We start from the raw sequence: 21,470 nt of genomic DNA, 5'->3' as shown, positions 1-21,470 counted from the left end.
GATGTAACACAGTGGTGAACATGCCCTTTCCCAACTACTTTGGCACGTGTTGCAGCCATGAAATTCTAAGTTAATTATTATTTGCAAAAAAAAAATAAAGTTTATGAGTATGAACATCATATATCTTGTCTTTGTAGTGCATTCTAACGAATACACATTGGGTTGGAAAGGATTTGCAAATCATTGTATTCTGTGTATATTTACATCCAACACAATTTCCCAACTCATATGGAAACGGGGTTTGTACAATGCATTACTATACTGAAAGGTCTTTGTAGTTTACTGTATTTCCAAACAACAATAATTATTTGCATCTACTCATTAGATTTCAGGTGCAGGTGTACTTAGTTTTGTGGCTGGTGTTTACTCAACTGTGTTAAATGTGCATGACCTTTGTACACCCTGTGTTTCTATTTGAGAGGAATGTTCCGAGACGTTGTGGCAGTCTGAGAGCGCCGTCAGTGAATGTCGAGGGGGTTTTAATCGAGTTGTTACAAGTAAACAAACGCATACATGATGTCCAGTAACGCCACTGACACTGTACATGCTCGCCGTCTGGCCGCCTCTGTTGCACAATAACTACATCGAGTGTGTAAACAGCCATTAAGGTTACATAGGTGTGACTTCAAATTACATTTTCAGTGCTTCTGATAATGCTTATAAATTTTTACACCTGCAAGTTACACAATTTCCTTTAAATAGTATGATTATCTGAGGCACTGATGTTGACACTGTTATGTCTCCCCCATATTGAAAGGAGAGCTTTTTTTTTTCTTTTTAAAAAAGAAAACCGCCATTACACTCCCTATGGTGACTTGGCGGTCAATTCGTCATCTGGGTTTACAATTCTTCCACCCCAAAAAAGCAACGTTTCCACCAGTTGGACCAATTAACGCCTACCGTAAATGCTCCAATTAACATTACAGAGTGGTGTACAAAAGCAAAAAATTAGCGCCAGTTATTAAAAACAAACTGCGACTGTAGGCAACCTACAGATTTATGTTTTTTTAAAAACTCCACAAGAAGGCAGTGGCTGCATTTGAAGTATCCAGCAGCTTTAGCTACATCTGCAACAGTACACAATGTGGTAAAAGAGGATCAAGTTTTCCTTTCCCCTTTTTAAACTTTAAAAAATTAAGTTTAGATTTGCCGACTGTAATTAGAGCATTTAAGGTGCATTGCTTAGTCTCACCTCGTTTGCTGTGTAAAGAAGTCCACAAAGACCTTCGCTATGGCTCCAGCCGCGGAATTCTTTTGGAAAATTTCACCCACGCCGATCCACGTGACGAACCAGGCCGCCTGGTGAAAACGAGGCTTCCTCCCACAGTAAGCGACAGAAAAAACGAGGCAGTCATTCCGATACATGAGCAACCCATGCGTATTTACAATACAGTAGAGTATTTCCTGGAAATCAATGCAATCCATACAAAGTGCTTTGGTAAAATTCCATTCCTAGATAACGAGAGAACAACATGGACAGGAAGTGTCCCGTACGGCAGCTGGTAACCAGTGACCACTGAAAGGAGCTGCACTAGAAAGAAGAGTGAGGACCGAAGGTGGATTTCATTTAGACCTCTGGTTTGATTGGGTGGAGTTAATGGGGATTTTCCTGGACTGCATGGTCTTTTTAGCAGGTTCTTTCTTCGCAGGGTCTTTCGCGGAAGAAGCCTGGTTCGTGGTTTCTGAGAGTTTGGATTTAGCGGAGGGCAGCAGTGAATGTTTAGCTGCAACGGAAACCTTTGAGGAGTCCTTAGCTGCGGTGGCATCGGAGGTTGTGTTTTGAGGTTTCTTGGACCCTCCTTCTTTTGCCAGATCTCCACCGCCATCTTCAGGAGTCCCACCGTCCGACGACTTGCGAAGGTCTTTGGGCCTGAGGGCAGTTTTGAAGAAGGACAAAGCTTTTTCCTCGGTCTTACTGTTCCTCCTTGCTGCCCTTGACGGCGGGCCGGTGGAGGGAACAACAACACTGGAGGATCGGAGACTCGCCATGGAGGAGCTGCTGCTAGAACTGCGTGCAATCATCCTGTTCTCTACAGAGCGACCAGGCCTACCCTCTACTCTACTTCCGGCACTGGACCGACACAGAGGACCGCCACCGTTAACTTTCTTCTCAGCCAGCGCAGCAGTCCGTGATGAGTCCCGGCTGGTGCTCCTATCTGCTCCTTTAGTCCTACCTGAAGCTGAGACTTTATCACCACCCCCTTTGGGCGCGGTTCTCTTCTGAGGGTGTGAGCTTCCAGGAGAACAACCCTTCCTCGCAGAATCTGGGTGTAACCCCTCCTGTGTCTGGGATGATTTTTTAGAGGGTGTTGCCGTTCTAGAGGAAGCAGCCTTACTGGTTTTCGGGGCTCCGTCGCTCTTGTCTTTTGGGTTGTTTGTAGCACCTTTAGCCTGCGCTCGAGCAGGTGACTTATCAACAGCTGGGGACGCAGGAGACAGAGAGCTGGAGGACGTGGACGAGACAGCAGGACGCTTCTTGGGGCTTCTTTCACCCTCCAATCCGGTCTTTGCTGAGGTTCGTTTGACACCTGAGCTATCTGCGGGAACGTTTCTTTGCTTCAGCTCCTTGGCAGTCGCTCCATGTCGAGGACTGGTTTGTTCAGCACCACTGACTAGATTGTTGTTGTCCCCGGTCTGGACGGAGATCCTTGTCTCTGCCTGGGACAAAACTTTGGAGTGAAGCTGCTCTATCAGTCTATTACTTCCAGGATTTTGATCCAACACAGATTTGCTTCCAAGTTTAGGAGACCCATTGAAGCAGGAGGTGGACAATTTGGTATCAACCACCTCGCCTATCATTTCGAGTGTCGGGGAGGAGGAGTGGGATTCCAGGGAGAAACGTGACGGGGAGTTAGAGCGGAGTTGCAGCTTAGCAGAGTGAGACCAGGATGGTTTCTGGCCATTCTCACTGAGCACCAGCGGACTAGCAATGGATGCCCTTGAGGAGAAAGTCTGCCTTTGCATGCCTCTCACCGCGGGTCGGCTCGATAGGGCTGCATGACAGATCAGGTTTAGATTAGAAATACATGACCGCCTCTTGCTATTGACAGGAATATGAACACTTACCGTCATCCTCGCTTCGTTCTCCGGCAAACTCAGCCGACTCCGAAAGAGAAGCTAGTGAGGTTCGTCTGGAGGAACCGGAGGACGCTTGGCTTGGTGGGCGGCTACCCATTAGGCGGCTGATCCAGTGCTCACACAGGGAAGAACTTGTGGATCCTAAAGGCAGTTTTTGGACATTTATTTATTAATTTCTAAACATGTTCAGGTTCACTAGCGAGCTGGAGCCTATCCCAGCTCCCTCTGGGTGTGAGGTGAGTTACACCATCCATAATTTTGGACAGTGTCAAGCAACCAGAGTACATGGAGTAGAGATGGGTACTGAATTTGGTACTTTTATGGTCACAGACCAAATTCCACCGGTTCTACCATGTATCGATTCACATAAAGTCAAACGGTGCCAAAATTCAATACCTTTATTGCCTGGCCCGTCACATCCAGTTGCAGACTAAGCATCGGCTCAAACATTTGGCGAGGAGGAATCAATCACTCAAGCAGCACTGAGTGCCGACTAAACTGCCTCTACTGTATGTGATGTTGCAATTTTCAATGCCAACAAAGCAAGATAGAAAAAGCTTGCACATCAAGTAAGGCTCCAACTTTCCAAAATGTGATAGCTTGATGCTAATTTACATTGGTTTTGCCATATACATGCTACTGACAAGCATTAGCGATTTTATATGGCGATTTCAAAACCTCCAAATTTGGTAATGAAAACTACAACTAAGATTCAAACAAGTGTGTAATAAGCAAAATACTTACAGAATAAACACTTTGTTGGCCACAACAGAACATTCAGCTTAATGGCTAAGGCAACTTCCTGGCTCGGCAACACACTGTAGTCCATACATAACATCTTGGAATTGCAAGTGCATGCTAAGTCTATTGTACAATACTTGCAAATGAGACTCAAAAATTTAATTTAAAAAAGACATATAACAATTGGACAGCACAGTTATTATAATCAGCTCTTTTTTAAATGTTAAATTAAAAAATAGAATTCATTATGAAACAATTAAAATGTATTAACACACACAAAAGTACAGCAAATGGTTACCGGTATCGCGAATTAGTAACGCATCGGTTCAAATGTGACAGATACCCGTCCCGCGGGACAAATTATCAAGCGTTGACCGGTCCGCAGCTACAAAAAGGTTGGGGACCACTGCCTTAAAGTGTGTCCCTCTAATGCTGACGATATTTGGAACTTATTTAATCGTTCTGCCCTGACAAATTATATTTACAGGTCAAATTACCCTCAAAATAACCTAGTGATTTCAGGCTTCTTTCTAATGAGTCAGCACATATTGGAATGCTCACCTCTAGCTCTGAAATGTGAACGGGCCTCCGTCAGCCTGCTGACGTCACCTACAGAAGACTGGAGGAATTTCATATTGCGTAATATGTGTTTTGGTAGCATCTTCATCCAGAAGAATGTTATTTTTGTGCAGATTTTAAAGGAATTAGCAAATATGTCTGCCAGATGCCTTGTTGCAGGTAGTCGCAATACAACTAAAGAAGGAGGTCACCCTGTAAACCAAATGATGGGAATATGAGGAGAGTATGGACCTCTGCGGTCAAATGGACTTGTGTAAAACGAGAACACCAAGCGAGAGGAGTATCATTTGCAGCAATAATATTAATGATTTAGATTGCGAAGAAAAAAGGTTTTGGTTGGAATTTATATGGAAAAAATTTTAAAGACTCAAGCCAAATGCGATCCTGAAATGGCAGAAAGACTGGGTCAGATCCTCCAGAAAAACAGATAAGGAAGAACAGACCCGGTGCTCAAAAACAAAATAAAAAGAAGGTAAGCAGTCATATTTTTATTTTTTGTCCTCTTCTACTGAAAGAGCATGAAGAAAGTGTGTGGAAATTGTGAATCTTTCATATTAATTTTTTGCTCTTAAGCATATCAGTTTTTGGACCAGGGTGACAAAAGCAAGCAATTAAGTGATGAAAATAATCGTTTCATATGCCTTTATCCACACAGTCTAGGCGGGGAAATGGGCTCCAGTTCTGTAAAGGACGTCACACCAAGAGGGGCTGGCATACTGAGTCCGGCGATGGAAATGGGGTGTTTCAAGTACAGCTACGTAATCAAAAACAAATTAAATTTATATGAAAATGACTGCCAGATTATTTTCCAGGAGCAAATAAAACAAGAGAACTTGTTAGCGAAAAGTTATTCTCCTGGACGCTACAGGTCCTTAATAAAAATTTATAATAATTGGAAGTTGCGTCCAAACACTTTTGTCTATACAGTGTCTCTAATATGGTTGCGGTACCTACTCAGTGGCCTAGTGGTTAGAGTGTACGCCCTGAGATCGGTAGGTTGTGAGTTCAAACCCCGGCCGAGTCATACCAAAGACTATAAAAATGGCACCCATTACCTCCATGCTTGGCACTCAGCATCAAGGGTTGGAATTGGGGGTTAAATCACCAAAAATGATTCCCGGGCGAGGCATCGCTGCTGCCCACTGCTCCCCTCACCTCCCAGGGGGTGATCAAGGGGATGGGTCAAAGGGATAGGTGTCACACACACTTAGTGTGCGTGTGACAATCATTGGTACTTTAACTTTAACTTAAAACATGAATACATTACCTCCCACGGAACTGTTTGCAGACCAGGATGGAATGGTAGCACGTCTCTGATAGAACAAGATGTAAGCCGTCTGCTTGCACACCTCTTCTTCTGATACAGGATGAACGTCGCTATCGTCGAAACAGTACCACTGTCCGTCAATGGAGTTCTTACACTGAGCTGCAAGGTAAAGAAAATGTTTATAATCATTAGACAAACGCTTAATGAATCAGTTGCTAAGTCCCAAGCATGCTTTGTATGTTTTTTAAACCATCTTGTTTAAATGTAACACGTGTGGGTTTTAATACTAGCACCACCGAATGGTGCATCGCTCAGAAAAATAATAGCACCGGCAACACAGTCAAGGTGCATGTTCTGACAAATGCTCAGTCTTTTGTTTGTTTTCAAATCTCCATTAGGATGATACGGTGCGGTGATACCGTACCTGTGTAATGTCCTCCCTGCATCGTCCCGTGATGGTTGCACACGGCGTACAGATCGTAAAGGTAGTCCTCGGGGTCACGGCCCATCCCGTAAGGCCGTCTCCATGGCGACCAGTGAGAGGGTAAGCTCCAGCTGCTCTGGCTCCTCTTCACCATGTGCGGCGCCATGTCCATGCCGGTCAGGGGGAACTTCACCATATTTTGCATTTTCATGCGACGATCTCCATCCTAATGGACACACAATGAGGTTATAAAAACAAATGCGGATACAGAGCTAATAGTTTAACATCGATGGCTTCAATAGAAATAACGGAGGTAATTACTAATGAAATAGATAGTAAACAGTGTGCAGCGGCAGTGCTTATGGATATAACAAAAGCATGACACAATTATTGATATTTTAAACAAAAAATTAGAACGGTATAGGATCAGAGGATTGGTCTTGCACTGGGAAATAATTTACGTAACCAACACGAAGCAATATGTAAAGCTAGGCAAACACATGTCTAAAACGCTAAATATATCCTTGTGGTGTACCTCAGGAATCAATACTCGGACCAAAATTGTTAAATTTTTATACAAACAAAATTTGTAAAGTTACAAAAGACTTATACTAAATATTATTTGCAGATGATACAACTGCGTTTTGTTCAAGAGAGAACACACAGAAGTTAATACAAATAATAACAGAAGAAATGAACAAATTAAAAAGATGGTTTGACAAAAACAGACTATCTTTGAATCTCAGTAAAACTAAAATAAGGCTATTTGGTATCTGTTAAGAATTCTCCATTTTATCTACGTTTCAGATACTTTATTTTAAAGAATTTCTTGACAGTGTCAATTCCGCTTCCCATTTGACGTGTGTTAATGTGTGCTGACTTGTTTCTCTGCTATGTTTAATCGGTGCTCTAGTCTTAGACGATGTGAGTATGTTAATTATTATATAAGATTCATTTAGTTTATTAATAGACATCACTGTGTTTGTGTAACATTTACTGGTGTTTTATTAATATTATTAGTGCTGTGTTGTCAGAATGCTACGAGCTAACATCTCCCTGTTTAGGATAGCATTGCTGCTACTAATGTGGCTAGCTCACGTGTCATTATGAAAATGGAATATATTATGTCTCTAGTACTTTACTTAGAGCATATCCATAGGCATAATATATATATACATGTATATATTGTTGTTTAGATAAATGACATATATGTTGATGGGTGTTTGTGGTTTACAGATACTAACTGAACCTAATATAACCCAATATGCACCATTAAAGTTGGAAGAGTCCAAATGATGACCGCGTGTTCTCTGAGTTTAATACTCAACAGTAACAGTAGAAGAAAAATCAAATACAAATACAAATACAAATAGACAGAGTGGACATTGAGAGAGTAAAATAAATCTAAATTTTGGTCGTCATAATAGATGATAAAATGAACTGTAAATCTCATATAATGTATCAAACATAAGGTGGCAAGAGACACATCAATAATGAATAAAGAAAAATATGTTCTGGACCAAAAATCACTTCATATTCTCAACTGCTCACAAGTCTGACCATATCTGAGTTATTGTGAATTAATACGGGGAAATAAAATAGGTCAGTTAGGTTAAAACTATGTTGGCTGTAGAGAACATTCATACCTTTTTTTATTGAATCAAAAATATTGAAATTCGAAAAAACTATGCACAAAGCAAACTAAAATCTATTACTCAGGAATTTCCAACAATTCTTCTAAACAAAATAGGAAGAATGTAACCTCAGAGAAAAATGTAACTCAAAACATTTGTATGCAGTTACAACACTTAAAACATTTAGTTAATAAGTATGTGGAATTCAATTATGGAATGGATTAAGTAAATAAAAATCAAACAGTGTACTAATATCCATCCATCCTTCCATTTTCTACAGCTCGTCCCGTTCAGGGTCGCTGCAACCTGTGTACTAATATCCACTTTAATAAACTGTTGGAACTCAAAGTGTTTGAAAAGTACAAAGAAGAGGAATCATGATAACCATTTTGAACTTATTGATAACTTTATTCATCTCACTATCTGAAATACAACCTAATTCACTGTCTACTTTTTATTCATTATTTATCTTTTTAGAATGTTATTATTAATGGAGTAAATTTTGAACAAATTGAGAACAGGAAGTGAACAGAAGCTATGATCTGGAAAATGGGTAGGATTAAATCAGTGGTTCTTAACCAGGGTTTGATCGAACCCTATGTGGTTCGGTGAGTCGGCCTCAGGAGCCTCTGCCACGGAGGTCAAGATACACCCGACTCATTGTGTAAATAAAAACTTCTCCCTATCGGCATATTATGGACACCCCCAAACAATGTTCCCTCTAATTTTCCATCTGATTTGCAGGTGTGTAGTTTGTTGTGAGTTCATGCACTGTGTTGGTTTTGTTCTTTGAAAAATGTGATGTTCATGCACGGTTCATTATGTGCAACAGTAAAAACACCTATAACTTTGTCTGGAATCTGAAAAACATTTTTATTTTTCACTAAAGAAGGGTTCGGTGAATGCGCGTATGAAATTAGTGGGGTTCAGTACCTCCAACAAGGTTAAGAACCACTGGATTAAATAAACTCTGCTTCTTCCTACTCCTTTTCGGACAAGTTGAAAAGAGAAACTGGAAATTGTGATGTAACATGTTGTAATTGTATGCATATTCGAAATAAACTTAAATGATAAACAATAAACCATAAGGTCCAAAACAAAATTAAGTGTTAGTAAGTGTCTGTACCTGTCTAAAGCGCTTGAGGTGCAGTATGAGGATGTCAGGCAGGGTCCACAAACTCAGCTTGATGCTGCCCTGCTGGAGCTGCTTGCAGTGTGGACAGCGCCAGGCGTCATCAGGAGCAAGCTGGGAAAAGAATGATGCGATAAAAGTAATGTTCGAAAGCCGTTTTGATGCATTTTTTAGAAGGGTAACCTGTTGTTAAGTGACTAGGTTAACTCTAAAGCTTTGTGGGGCCCTAAACAAGATGTTGTCTATTGCCCCATTTACTCATGTAACATGCTTGGGCAGAGATATTCAACTGACTTGTTTTGGGGGCGCCATTCCAAGAATACTAAAGACTTAGGGGCCCGGACTTTTCACTTATCAGTCTTTTTTTGTATATTCTGAAGAGCCCGCGTCCTCTAGAATAGATACAGGATTGTCTGCTGTTTTTAAGGGCCTTCCGCAAAAATGTAAGTCCCTCACAAGTTTGTTAAACAGTTAAACAAATAACTGCTGACTGCATCTGAAGTAAAGAAGCTACAGCAACACCCGAGTTACATAATTAACATTACAAACTGAATCTGTAACTACAAAAAGGAGAAGATTTAAAGCGGTGCCTTTGGACTCCAGTGTTCTATGTTTGCTAGCAAGGTTAAAATGTCAATGCAAGGATCTGCCAATGTGGTTACAGTGTTCCAAATTACTACATACAACAGAAAAACTGGTGTTTTTAGGACTTTACCACAAAAGTGTGGAACTGGACTCGTTGGCCGATATGGTGTCATTCCCGGGACAGATTTGGCCCACGGGCCACCAGTTGAATAGCACTGCGCTAAGGCTACAACTGACTGCTGCTTAGTGATTATTGTAATACAATACACAATGCCGTTTGTGAAGTTCACTATATGTTATTTCATCATATTTCAAGATTTACAATGTCGTACACAGTTTTTATGTTCTATCTATTGAAATATTGAATTTATAATTAAAAGTTTCTCCTTTGCAGAAATGTATTCACCACGGCCAGTTAACCGTTAGACCAAAAGTCAAAGTTAGACCAATTACCAGTGATAAACGATGGATTACTGTATTACTCTTGGCAACCAGTAATAGATTTGGCTATGGGAGCCAGAGTGTGTGAATAAGAAACACAACCAACAAAAATGCACTTCATGTACATTTATAATTAGACATGAATAAATAATGTATTATTATTGTAAAAGAAATGTAAAGATTTATATTTACTCTAAATAATTACGAATGAACAATAAACAAAAAGTATACATTGACAACTACAATTCAGCTCAATCCATTACAATCAATAGTTAGATGTTTTTATTCCAGATTATGTCCAAAGTTTATATTGCAAGATTTTAAAAAAAGGTTGATAGGCCGAAGGGTAAAGGAAAAGTGTTTAATGAAGCACTTTCAAAACTGCCATGTTGCTTTGGCATGAAGTGAAAAAGTAAACAAAAAAAAAAAAAATGAGCAAAAACTATGAAAAAAAATATATTCTTGAGACTTTATATTTTTAGGGAAAAGTTCAGCTACAATTTAAACTTAAATAGTACAGTTGTTTTAGAAATTCGGCTGTATATCTGTCACTAATGTAAAGCGCTTTGAGTCACTAGAGAAAAGCGCTATATAAATATAATTCACTTCACTTCACTTCACTAAGACAATGTTCAAAGCGATACTAAATTTGCAATTATCTCTATGGGCTTTTCAATGGACACGGCAGCGATCTGCTAAACCAAACTAAAACTTCTTACAAAGGACATGTTGACTCATCACTAAATACAAGTTTAGCAGATACAAAATATAACTGTATCCATGATATAATTCAGTCAACCAAAGTAGAAGATGCAAACACCTGCAGAGCATGGTGATGATCAGCTACTGATATGACCGTTTGCCATAATCATGTGGCCCAAATAATCATGGAGGCCCTAAACGAAAATGCAGAGTGTTTCTGGTGGGAGCCTACCTGTTCCTCTTTGGTGTAGAGTTGAAAGCATTGGGCAAGCGAACAGTTTTGAGGCTGGAGGTGCTGCTCCTTCACTTGCCGCACACTTTCAGCATCCGGGATGTATTCATCTTCTGTTCTTTTGAACAGACTGTGAGCAGGAAAACAACAGAAGTCACAAGGCGACCGCAGGGCGATCTATTGCGCATACTGAGACGTGTTCCGAATATTTGGATTTTCCTTATGCAGCAGCATTTTTTTGCAGAGCCTCACATTTTTTACATTGCATCTCGTTAAGATTGTGCATGTGTGCCCAATATTTTGGACAGTGAGTATACTCGGGTCCTACTTACTAGTCTTTTGTTTCCTTGTCCCATTCAACAACAATTTTGACATGAGGCGGCCCTCCAGGACCACAAGACTTGTACGCTCTGAAAATGACCAGACCATATTATTGTTTTATATCTTTGCCTTAAAAAAATGTGTGTGCATGTTTAATTGTTTTAAATTGCACAATAAATTGAAAATACATTTAATAATTATAAATTACTTTGTTTATTAAAAGATATTTTTTTCTATACACCAATAGCAACACCACTTACGATCTAAAAAAAAAAAAACATATTTCCTAATAATTTATAAAAACATACTGCTGTGCACCTAAACATGTTTTACAAAGAACATCAGGTTGAGGCACTATTCAAAGGGAGCAGCACTCCCCCTAGCGGTGATAGACAGCCTTACCGCTCCACAGATGGATGACAGAGTGGTTGTTCCTCCTGAGGAAGGAGATATGTGATCCCAACCACCCCAACCACACGTAAAGTGAAGGGCCCAACCTAAAGAGTAAAATAATTATAATTAATAATGCATAATAATGCAGTGTGATTTTGCTCTCATACCTGCACAACGGCTCCAGGGCGCAAAATGTTCCGCATCTTCTCTAGTATTTCCTTCTGTAGTACATCCCATGTGACCGTACGCTCCAAGTAGAGTATAAAGGGATTACCAAACCTGAAAACACGTTTACGCTGTATTAAAGGAAGTAAAAGTGAGCTAAATTACAATTTAAAGGCCTACTGAAACCCACTACTACCGACTACGCAGTCTGATAGTTTATATATCAATGATGAAATATTAACATTTCAACACGTGCCAATATGGCCTTTTTAGTTTACTAATTTACAATTTTAAATTTCCCGCGGAATGATGACGCGTACGCGTGACGTCACGGACTGTTAGGAAATATTAGCGCTGCACCACTAGCAGCTAAAAGTCGTCTGCTTTAACCGCATAATTACACAGTATTTTGGACATCTGTGTTGCTGAATCTTTTGTTCATTCAATAATGGAGACTATAAAAAACAATGCTGTTGGTGGAAAGCGGTGGATTGCAGCTGTCTTTAGCACCAAGACACAGCCGGTGTTTCTTTGTTGTGAAGCGGAGCGGTCAAGCGAACATGTTTTCTCTACGTCAACCAGCATGTTTTTGGATGGGGAAATTGTGATATATATCTTACCAGAAAAATCATTGGATTATTCGTCGTCCTGCAGCAGCTGTGAGCTTGGCTCCTCGGCTTCTCTCTGAGACACTTCGTGTTCACCACAGCCATCCGATCTCGAGGTATATTTTTACAATCTTTTAAAATCTCACTAAAACACTATTAAAACAATAAGCAGATAAGGGATCTTCCAGAATTGTCCTAGTAAATGTGTCTAATTACATCTGAAACGCTCACACTGCCGCCGCCCGGAGCAGTCACTTTTTTTTCTATCTTTTTTTTTCTAGTCCTTCACTATCAATATTCTTATTCATGAATCTTTCATCCTCGCTCATATTAATGGGGAAATTGTCGCTTTCTTGGTCCGAATTGCTGTCACTGCTGGTGGCTCCCATTAAAAACAATGTGAATATGTGTGGAGCCCTGCAACTCGTGACATCACGCGCACATACTTCCGGTAAAGGCAGGGCTTTTCTATTAGCGACCAAAAGTTGCGAACTTTATCATCGATGTTCTCTACTAAATCCTTTCAGCAAAAATATGGCAATATCGCGAAATGATCAAGTATGACACATAGAATGGACCTGCTATTCCAATTTAAATAAGAAAATCTCATTTCAGTAGGCCTTTAAATCCTTCTCCATGTACCTGCGTCCTTGTTGGCCGGCACATGCTCGGTTACAAACCAGCAACACCACCTTCTCGTCCTGCCCGCTGTTCTTGTTGGGACTTGGGGGCGGAGTCGTGGGCTCCTGGATTTGGGCGGATATCCGGTTGTTTTCTGTGCCGTACTTCAGGTTGTTCTGGTTCAGGTTCGCATGCGGACTCCCTGTATTCAAGTTAAACACAAATAGTGGAAAGTTAGGGTGTATATATTTTTTTAAGTTAAATTGATAACACAATCAAATTTAAATTTTAGTCAAACTTCTACCGTGTGTCCGGGGGGAGCCTATCCCAGCTGCTTTCGGAGTTTAAGACTATTACTACAAAATAAAAGTATTGTGATTGAATTATCGTGTTGACCCCAAAATGTTTTATTTTTTGTTTTAACTAATAAATATCAAAGACAAAATGTGAAACTAATTACGTAGTCTAATTTTAACTAAAGAAAATTACAAACGATTAAACTAATCATGTGTATTTGAACTATATTTAGACCCCTATATTAGGCAACCACTATTTTGCTAGATCAATTTTGTGGGATAAAAAAAAATATCAAGGACAAAATGTGAAATCAATAACGTAATTTTACGATGAGGTGGCGACTTGTCCAGGGTGTACACTGCCTTTCGCCCGAATGCAGCTGATATAGGCTCCAGCACCCCCCGCGACCCCGAAAAGGACAAGCGGTAGTAAATGGATGGATGGAATTTTAACTAACGGGACAAGCGGAAGAAAATGAGGAAAATTCCCCAAAAAATTAAAAACTAAAAATGTGTAATTGCATTATTTTGTTACGAAGGTCCTGAGTTCAATCCGGGATCGTTCTGTGTGGGGTTCAAAAACATGCACCTGGGGATAGGTTGATTGGCAACACTAAATTGGCCCTAGTGTGTGAATGTGAGTGTGAATGTTGTCTGTTCATCTGTCTTGACCCTGTGATGAGGTAGCGACTTGTCCAGGGTGTAACCCACCTTTCGCCCGAATGCAGCTGAGATAGGCTCCAGCACCTCTGGCGACCCCGAAAGGGACAAGCGGTAGAAAATTGATGGATGGACCCCAATATAAGATAACCACTCTTTTTCAAGGTCTGTTTTTTGATATCAAAATTAAAAAGACATGTGAAACTATCCATCCATCCATCCCATCCCTTTTCTACCGCTCATTCCCTTTGGTGTCGCTGGTGCCTATCTCAGCTACAATCGGGCAGAAGGCGGAGTACACCCTGGACAAGTCACCACCTCATCGCAGGCCCAACGCAGATAGACAACATTCACACTCACATTCACACACAGAAAGATCCCAGGATCGAACACTGGACCTTCGTATTGTGAAGCACATGCACTAACCCCTGTGCAGCTCCATGTAAAACTAATGATGTAATTTAAATCAAAGAAAAACAGTACAAATAAAAATGTGTCATTGAATTATTGTGTTGAACCCAAAATAAGACGCCCAGTCTTATTTCAATAATTATTTTGTGGAAAAGAATATAAAAATCAAAGGTAAAATTAAAAATGATTAACCTGTTTGAATTCAAAGGCATTTCAAATTACAGAAAATTCTGACAAAAATTAAAAACTACAATTCACGACCCATTTTTGGAAGAAAAAAAAAATCCAAATCAAAGACAAATTGTGAACTTAATAAGTTAATAATGCAAATGTTATTCAGATAAAAATACAAACAAAAACCATCCATCCATCCATTTTCTACTGCTTGTCCCTCTCCGGGTTGCGGGTGTGGCTGGAGCCCTCCCCAGCTGCATTCAGGTGGAAGGCGGTGTATGCACTGGACATGTCGCCACATCATCGCAGGGCCAACACAGATAGACAGACAACATTCACACTCGCATTCAACAAAAACAAAACAATTTATTAAATTACAGGCATGCGAGCACACTTTAAGAGAGAAAAAAAAGAAAACTGACGAAAAAAATGTAGCATAAAGTGCAGCCGAAACACGGAAAGAAGATTTTGAAAATCAAGTCTACATTTCCTGCAAGTCTACATTTTACCTTTAGATTTATTCTCATCTTCCAACCTCTTTTGGCTGTGTTTTTGACACTTGCATGTCACATGGTAGGTTGTTTTTAGTCAATCATTTACTAACAATATTATCATTGAAAATGTAATGTAAAATTCTATACCATTCATGCAAAGAAAACGTTTCCCATTTGGCAACTCTTCCTGTGTTGTAACCTCTGTTTAAAGTAAAGTTAAAGTACCAATGACTGTCACACACACACTAGATGTGGCAAAATGTGTCCTCTGCATTTGACCCATGCCTTTGTTCACCCCCGGGTGAGGGGATCAGTGGGCAGCAGCAGTGGCCACGCCCGGGAATGATGCTGAGTGCCAAACAAGGAGGTAATGGGTCCTATTGTTTATAGTCTTTGGTATGACCCAGCCAGGGTTTGAACTCCAAACCTACCGATCTCAGGGCGGACACTCTAACCACTAGGCCCCTGAATATGTTTACATCACTCACGTCAAAAATATACCTACTTGCTGGCTACTAATATATACTCTATAACTACAACTGGTTTGGAACGAACTGTGTTTGGATTGTAATAATCCAAATATGATTAGCAGCAAAGTGTAAAAACGTCAACATTGTAGCTCGCTAGGTGATGCTAACTATGTTAACGAGCAAGCTATTTACGGCACCCCTGTTTGTCTCCCTGTCCTGCAACTAAGTGAGGCGTTTGGGAAAGAGGAACAAGCGAGCGTTCAACAAAGTTTGTTTGGATCTTATTTCATAAAAAAAACGCAGAAAGTCATATTTTCACATGACAGTGAATGTATAAAAATGCGTCTTTCACGTGCCTGCAATTGCCAAATTTTTAAGACCCGCCTTTGGAAAAATATCAGAATCAAACACAAGATATTTATATATTATTTAAACAATGTTTTCCATGATCAGTGAAATAAAAATGGTTGCTTGGAATAAATTTGTTTGACGTCAAATTTCTTTTTTGACATAAAGGGTATTTGAGACTCTTTTTTTTACCATCTCATAATCGGGTTAATACAGTTAATAAAAATAATTAAAACTACAATCAAGAAGGGATACAGATCATTTGTAGAAAAAAAATATCAGTAAATGTTTTTTTTAAGCAATTTAAGTTTCCCTTCTGTTATTTTGTTATTTTAATACATTCAATACGAATTGTGTTAAATATTTTACAATCGAATTACATTTTATTTCATGAAAAATGTAATTCATTAAACTGTTTATCATATTTCCACTAACTGTACTGTTGAATTTAATACCACTTTGACTTTTATTAGGACAAAAAGGTGTACCTAATGAAGTGTCTAGTGAGTGCCAATTATAATTGGGCCTCCTGCAAGTGTGATATAAAACAAGGGTGTCAAACTCATTTTAGATGGGAGGGCCACATGGAGAAAAATCTACTCCCAAGTGGGCCAGACTGGTAAAATGATGGCACGATAACTTAAAAATGATGACGACTTCAGATTGTTTTCTTTGTTTAAAAATAGAACAAGCACATTTTGAAATTTTACAAATCATAATGTTGTTAGTGTTTGTTTTTTTGTACAATTACCTGTTGTGGTTAATAGTGTTTTTTGTCGTTATTTATATTTTCTAAATAAATTATGTGACAATGTTAATCAGTCAACTCATTGATGTTAATTTACATTCTATCAAAATAAAAACATTATATAAAAATCAAATTACAGTATGTTATTTATGTAGTTTAATCATTTTCCTCGACTGATCATGTGGTTTATTTTGTACATATGTAGCATCATCTACAAATATACAAATAATTGCTATTGTGACATCTCGTGAACACATTTAGAACAGCTGTTTCTTACATTCAAAAATTTCAAGTACACTTTTATGCCAGCAAACTCATCCCGCGGGTCGGGTAAAATAGATCCGGCCCTCGAGCCGTACGTTTGACACCGCTGATCTAAACAAAGAGGATGTTGTACCGCCTCTCTTCGAGCGGATCTGTTCGGGCCTGAAGAGCTCCGGCGTCTCAAACGCAAAGATGGAGTCGCTCTCCTGGATGATCTCGAGGTCGTCGTCGTCGTCGCAGAAGGAGCGATGGAAGCCGTCATAGTACATCTCTGTGAGGACGATCTGAGGCAAGATGTTGAAATTTAATCCCTACATGGATTCGAAACAGCTCCAAAGGAGGAGGTACCTGTTGGGCGGGGATTTTGGTCTCTTGGGCCACAGCTTGCCTCAGCCTGGACACGGTACCTGACAGGGGCACGGCGACGCCCACTCTCATACAGTGGGAGCACTTGCCCTGGTACACCACTGTTACATACAAGGGCCTAGCCAAGGAATAAATAGATACGTCAAAGATAGACATTATCCTCTAATTTTAGCATCGTCTTGGTCTCTGTGTAACGCTGGCTCACCGTGTGTGAGGCACCGGGATTGGCAGTGAGATGCAGAGGAAAGGATCAAAGGTGTTGCTCTGTTTCTGGCAGTGAGGACACGTCAGGGAGGATCTGTGCGGAAACACCATCAAAGCCATGCAACTCGCCATTTTTAAAGAAGAACATGGACATTTGAAAAATATCTACAAAGCTGTCTAGGCATGGAACATTATTTTAAAAAGGCATGCATTAAAAAAAGACACCTGTGTCAAGAAGGTACAACAAAATACCAAACCTACGTAAGCAAAGAAAAGTCAAGAAAAACGAATAAGGCAAATGTAAAATAAGTCAAGATAAACAAAGATGTTGGATGAGACAAATCAAGTCATGATAACGCTTACTGTGTAAAATACAAACCCCAAAACCAGTGAAGTTGGTACATTGTGTAAATCGTCAAAAAAAACTAACAGAATACAACCATTTGCAAATCCTTTTCAACCTATATTCAATTTATTAGACTGCAAAGACAAGATACTTAATGTTCAAACTGGAAAACGTTGTTGTTTTTTGCAAATAGTCACTCCTTTGGAATTTGATGCCTGCAACATGTTTCAAAAAAGCTGGCACACGTGGTAAAAAGGACTGGGAAAGTTGAGAAATTCTCATAACACACTCATTTGGAACATCCCACAGGTGAACAGGCTAATTGGGAACATGTGGGGGCCATGCTTGGGTATAAAAGCAGCTTCCATGAAATGCTCAGTCATTCACAAACAAGGATGGAGCGAGGGTCACCACTTTGTGAACAAATGTGTGAGCAAATTGTCGAACAGTTTAAGAAAAACATTTCTCAACGAGCTTTTGCAAGGAATATAGGGATTTCACCATCTATGGTCCATAATATCATCAAAAGGTTCAGAGAATCTGGACAAATCACTGCACGTAACGTGACCTTTGATCACTCAGGCGGTAAGGCATTAAAAACCGACATCAGTGTGTAGAGGATATCACCTCATGGGCTCAAGAACACTTCAGAACGCCACTGTCAGTAACTACAGTTTGTGGCTACATTTGTAAGTGCAAGATATAACTCAACAATGCAAAGCGAAAACCATTTATCAACTACACCCAGAAACGCAGACGACTTCGCTGGGCCTGAGCTCATCGAAGATGGAGTGATGCAAAGTGTAACAGAGTTCTGTGGTCTGACGAGTGCACATTTCAAATTGTTTTTGGAAACTGTGGATGTCGTATCCTCCGGAACAAAGTGGGAAAAAAAATTCCGGATTGTTCTCGGTGCAAACTTTAAAAGCCAGCATCTGTGATGGTATGGGGGTATATTAGTGCCCAAGGCACCATTAATGCTGAAAGGTACATACAGGTTTTGGAACAACATACGTTGCCATCCAAGCAACGTTATCATGGACGCCCCTGCTTATTTCAGCAAGACAATGCTACGCTGTTGTAACACGTGGCTTGGCTTCATAAAAAACAAGTGCGAATAAGTAAAAGACAAGAAGGGTGCATACATGTCAACAAACAACACTCAAGATAATAGAAAACAGTACAAACAAAGAAAATAGGATACGTTAATACATGTCAACCATATAAGTCTGTATAAATCAATCTACATGAGTCAGTGTCAAATAAGAAAAAAGTAGGACAAGTTTGAATAAGATATTAACACAAGTTGATTTCACATACAGTAAATCAATAAAGTATAAAAAGGTTTACATAAGATGTGATAAGATAGTCAAGACAATACAAAAGGAAAGTATGTAAAAGAGAAAAGGAAGTAAAACAAGTCTATGTAAGATATCAACGTATTATAACGGTCAAGATTAAATAAGATGATACTTAAGTGAAGATGAGATGCCAATATATGTCAACATTTAATATGTTGACACAATACAAGTCATGACAGGCAACGACATGAAGGGGAAAGTAAAGCTAAGACAATTCACTTTAAGATCAGGTCAAGGTCAATAAAGTATGTTTACATAAAAAAGTAAGTGTTAAAAAAGTAAATAGGAAATAAATCAAGATACGATGGACCAGACCAAATAAAGTGAATACAAGATAGATCTGTATAAGAAAACCTTAAGATATGTCTAGATTTGTCATTAATTATATAATAGAACGAGACATCACGAGGAAAGTGAGGCAAGCCAATACAAGAGAAGTTGATATCAGTGTACATCAAATAAGTCATGACTATCTACTCTAAGAATAATAGGTCAATATTAGCGATGGTAAGTAAGATTATAAATCCCAAGATTTTGAGCAGCTGGTATTTGCACAGAAAAACATCAAGCCGTGCATTATTTGACAAACGTATATTACTACAGTATACAAACAAAGAGGAACACAATCAGTCCCAGAGGGGGGCGCAGCTTATATATGGTCATGGTGTGTTGGTCACATACAAACACACTCTTTGTGCTAACCTGTATTGTGCCTGGAAAAGCTCCTGCACAAAAGAGCCAGGCGTTGGCAACGGAGATCCTTCAGGAGCATTTTCATTTTCGACTGGAGGCTGCAAACACAAAAACAACACAACTTAAGACAGCGCATGCATAATGAATGTCAGCTACCGTCTTGCCGTTTACCGTCCTGGGGGGTCGCACGTCAGGGTGGATGATGTTGTTGAGGTCCTCGTGAACTCGATCCAGCAACCACAGGAGAAACTCCTGGGCGTCATGCTGCGAGTTCCCCTTGAACTGAAGAGCACTTTTTGACACCACGTTCTGCAAATAGTTGGATTCTTTTAGAGAATAGAACTGAATTGCCACCTTGCTCATGTAATATTTGTCATTGTGGATGAGGAGCAAGGACACAAGTGACAGTTGGCTGACGACACAACTAAAGTCACCTCTGCTCACTTGTCATGAAAGCTACTTATCCCATGAGACCTGGAGTCTACACTACTGTACATACTGTACTGTACATGTGTGCTCTGATTATCACCCCATAAAGAATAACGATGCTAGATGGTTCACAGTAAAACGGCTTTAAGTCAGCACCATGAACAGAACACCAGCTATTTACGGGGCAGGAAATTAAGTAAACAAAATACATTCATTGTCGACCACTTTTTCAGTTTCGGGAGGCTAGTACCTATCCCAGCCAACTAAGAAAAAACAGATACAAAAAAATTATACATACATATATGTTTTTTAATTTTGAATGATAAGAAAACAATTAGAATAAAATATTGTAAAATGCTGGAACCTATCCCAGCTCATTTGTGAAAGAAGGCAGACTCACCATGAATATGCCACAAGTCAACACCAGGACATGAATTAAATCAATTAAATTACATTTCTACCACTACAGTACTTGTTCAAGTTTGCCAAGAGTTGGGAGCTAGAACCTATCCCAGCCAACTAAGAAAAAATAGATACAACAAAAATAATACATACATATATGTTTTTAATTTTGAATGATAAGAAAATAATTACAAACAAATATTGTAAGATGTTGGAACCTATCCCAGCTGAACTAGGTATGAAGGCAGACTCACCAAGAACATGTAACAAGTCAATACCAGGACATGAATTTAATCAATAAAATGACATTTCTACCACTACAGTACTTGTTCAAGTTTGCCAAGAGTTGGGAGCTAGAACATATCCCAGCCAACTAAAACAAAATATATATAAAAAATATAATACATACATATTTGTTTTTAATTCTGAATAATAAGAAAATAATTGCAATAAAATATTGTAAGACGCTGGAACCTATCCCAGCGCATCTAGGGAAGAAGGCAGACTCACCGTGAATATGTCAAATCAATACAAAGACATATATCCAATCAATTAAATTACATTTCTACCACTACAGTACTTGTTCAGGTTTTTCAAGAGTTGGGAGCTAGAACCTATCCCAGCCAACTAAGAAAAAATAGATACAACAAAAATAATACATACATATATGTTTTTATTTTTTTATGATAAGAAAATAATTACAAACAAATATTGTAAGATGTTGGAACCTATCCCAGCTGATCTAGGTATGAAGGCAGACTCACCATGAACATGCCACAAGTCAATACCAGGACATGAATTTAATCAATAAAATGACATTTCTACCACTACAGTACTTGTTCAAGTTTGCCGAGAGTTGGGAGCTACAACCTATCCCAGCC

General features: G+C 39.4%; 1 protein-coding gene across 1 annotated transcript in view; it reads right to left on the bottom strand.

Annotated features, from left to right (window-relative positions):
- Positions 1-21,470, bottom strand: part of LOC133558163 (ubiquitin carboxyl-terminal hydrolase 31-like) — a 36,034-nt gene that overhangs the window by 1,905 nt on the left and 12,659 nt on the right. The window contains exons 2-16 of the mRNA XM_061909336.1: positions 19,930-20,067; positions 19,768-19,856; positions 17,360-17,452; positions 17,137-17,272; positions 16,922-17,072; positions 12,945-13,125; positions 11,697-11,808; positions 11,539-11,633; positions 11,148-11,225; positions 10,816-10,945; positions 8,850-8,969; positions 6,090-6,315; positions 5,666-5,824; positions 3,067-3,219; positions 1-2,993 (exon numbers count right to left, since the gene is read on the bottom strand). The exon at positions 1-2,993 is cut by the window's left edge and continues 1,905 nt beyond it. Of these exons, the coding sequence (XP_061765320.1) occupies positions 1,564-2,993; positions 3,067-3,219; positions 5,666-5,824; positions 6,090-6,315; positions 8,850-8,969; positions 10,816-10,945; positions 11,148-11,225; positions 11,539-11,633; positions 11,697-11,808; positions 12,945-13,125; positions 16,922-17,072; positions 17,137-17,272; positions 17,360-17,452; positions 19,768-19,856; positions 19,930-20,067 (3,291 nt within the window). The 3' untranslated portion in view covers positions 1-1,563. The remainder of the gene's footprint in view (positions 2,994-3,066; positions 3,220-5,665; positions 5,825-6,089; positions 6,316-8,849; positions 8,970-10,815; positions 10,946-11,147; positions 11,226-11,538; positions 11,634-11,696; positions 11,809-12,944; positions 13,126-16,921; positions 17,073-17,136; positions 17,273-17,359; positions 17,453-19,767; positions 19,857-19,929; positions 20,068-21,470) is intronic.

Source organism: Nerophis ophidion, linkage group LG08 (genome assembly GCF_033978795.1).
Source record: "Nerophis ophidion isolate RoL-2023_Sa linkage group LG08, RoL_Noph_v1.0, whole genome shotgun sequence".
In the NCBI taxonomy this organism is placed as follows: Eukaryota; Metazoa; Chordata; class Actinopteri; order Syngnathiformes; family Syngnathidae; genus Nerophis; species Nerophis ophidion.
The sequence above is the reverse complement of the archived record's forward strand: the minus strand, read 5'-3'. Positions and strand labels throughout refer to the sequence as shown.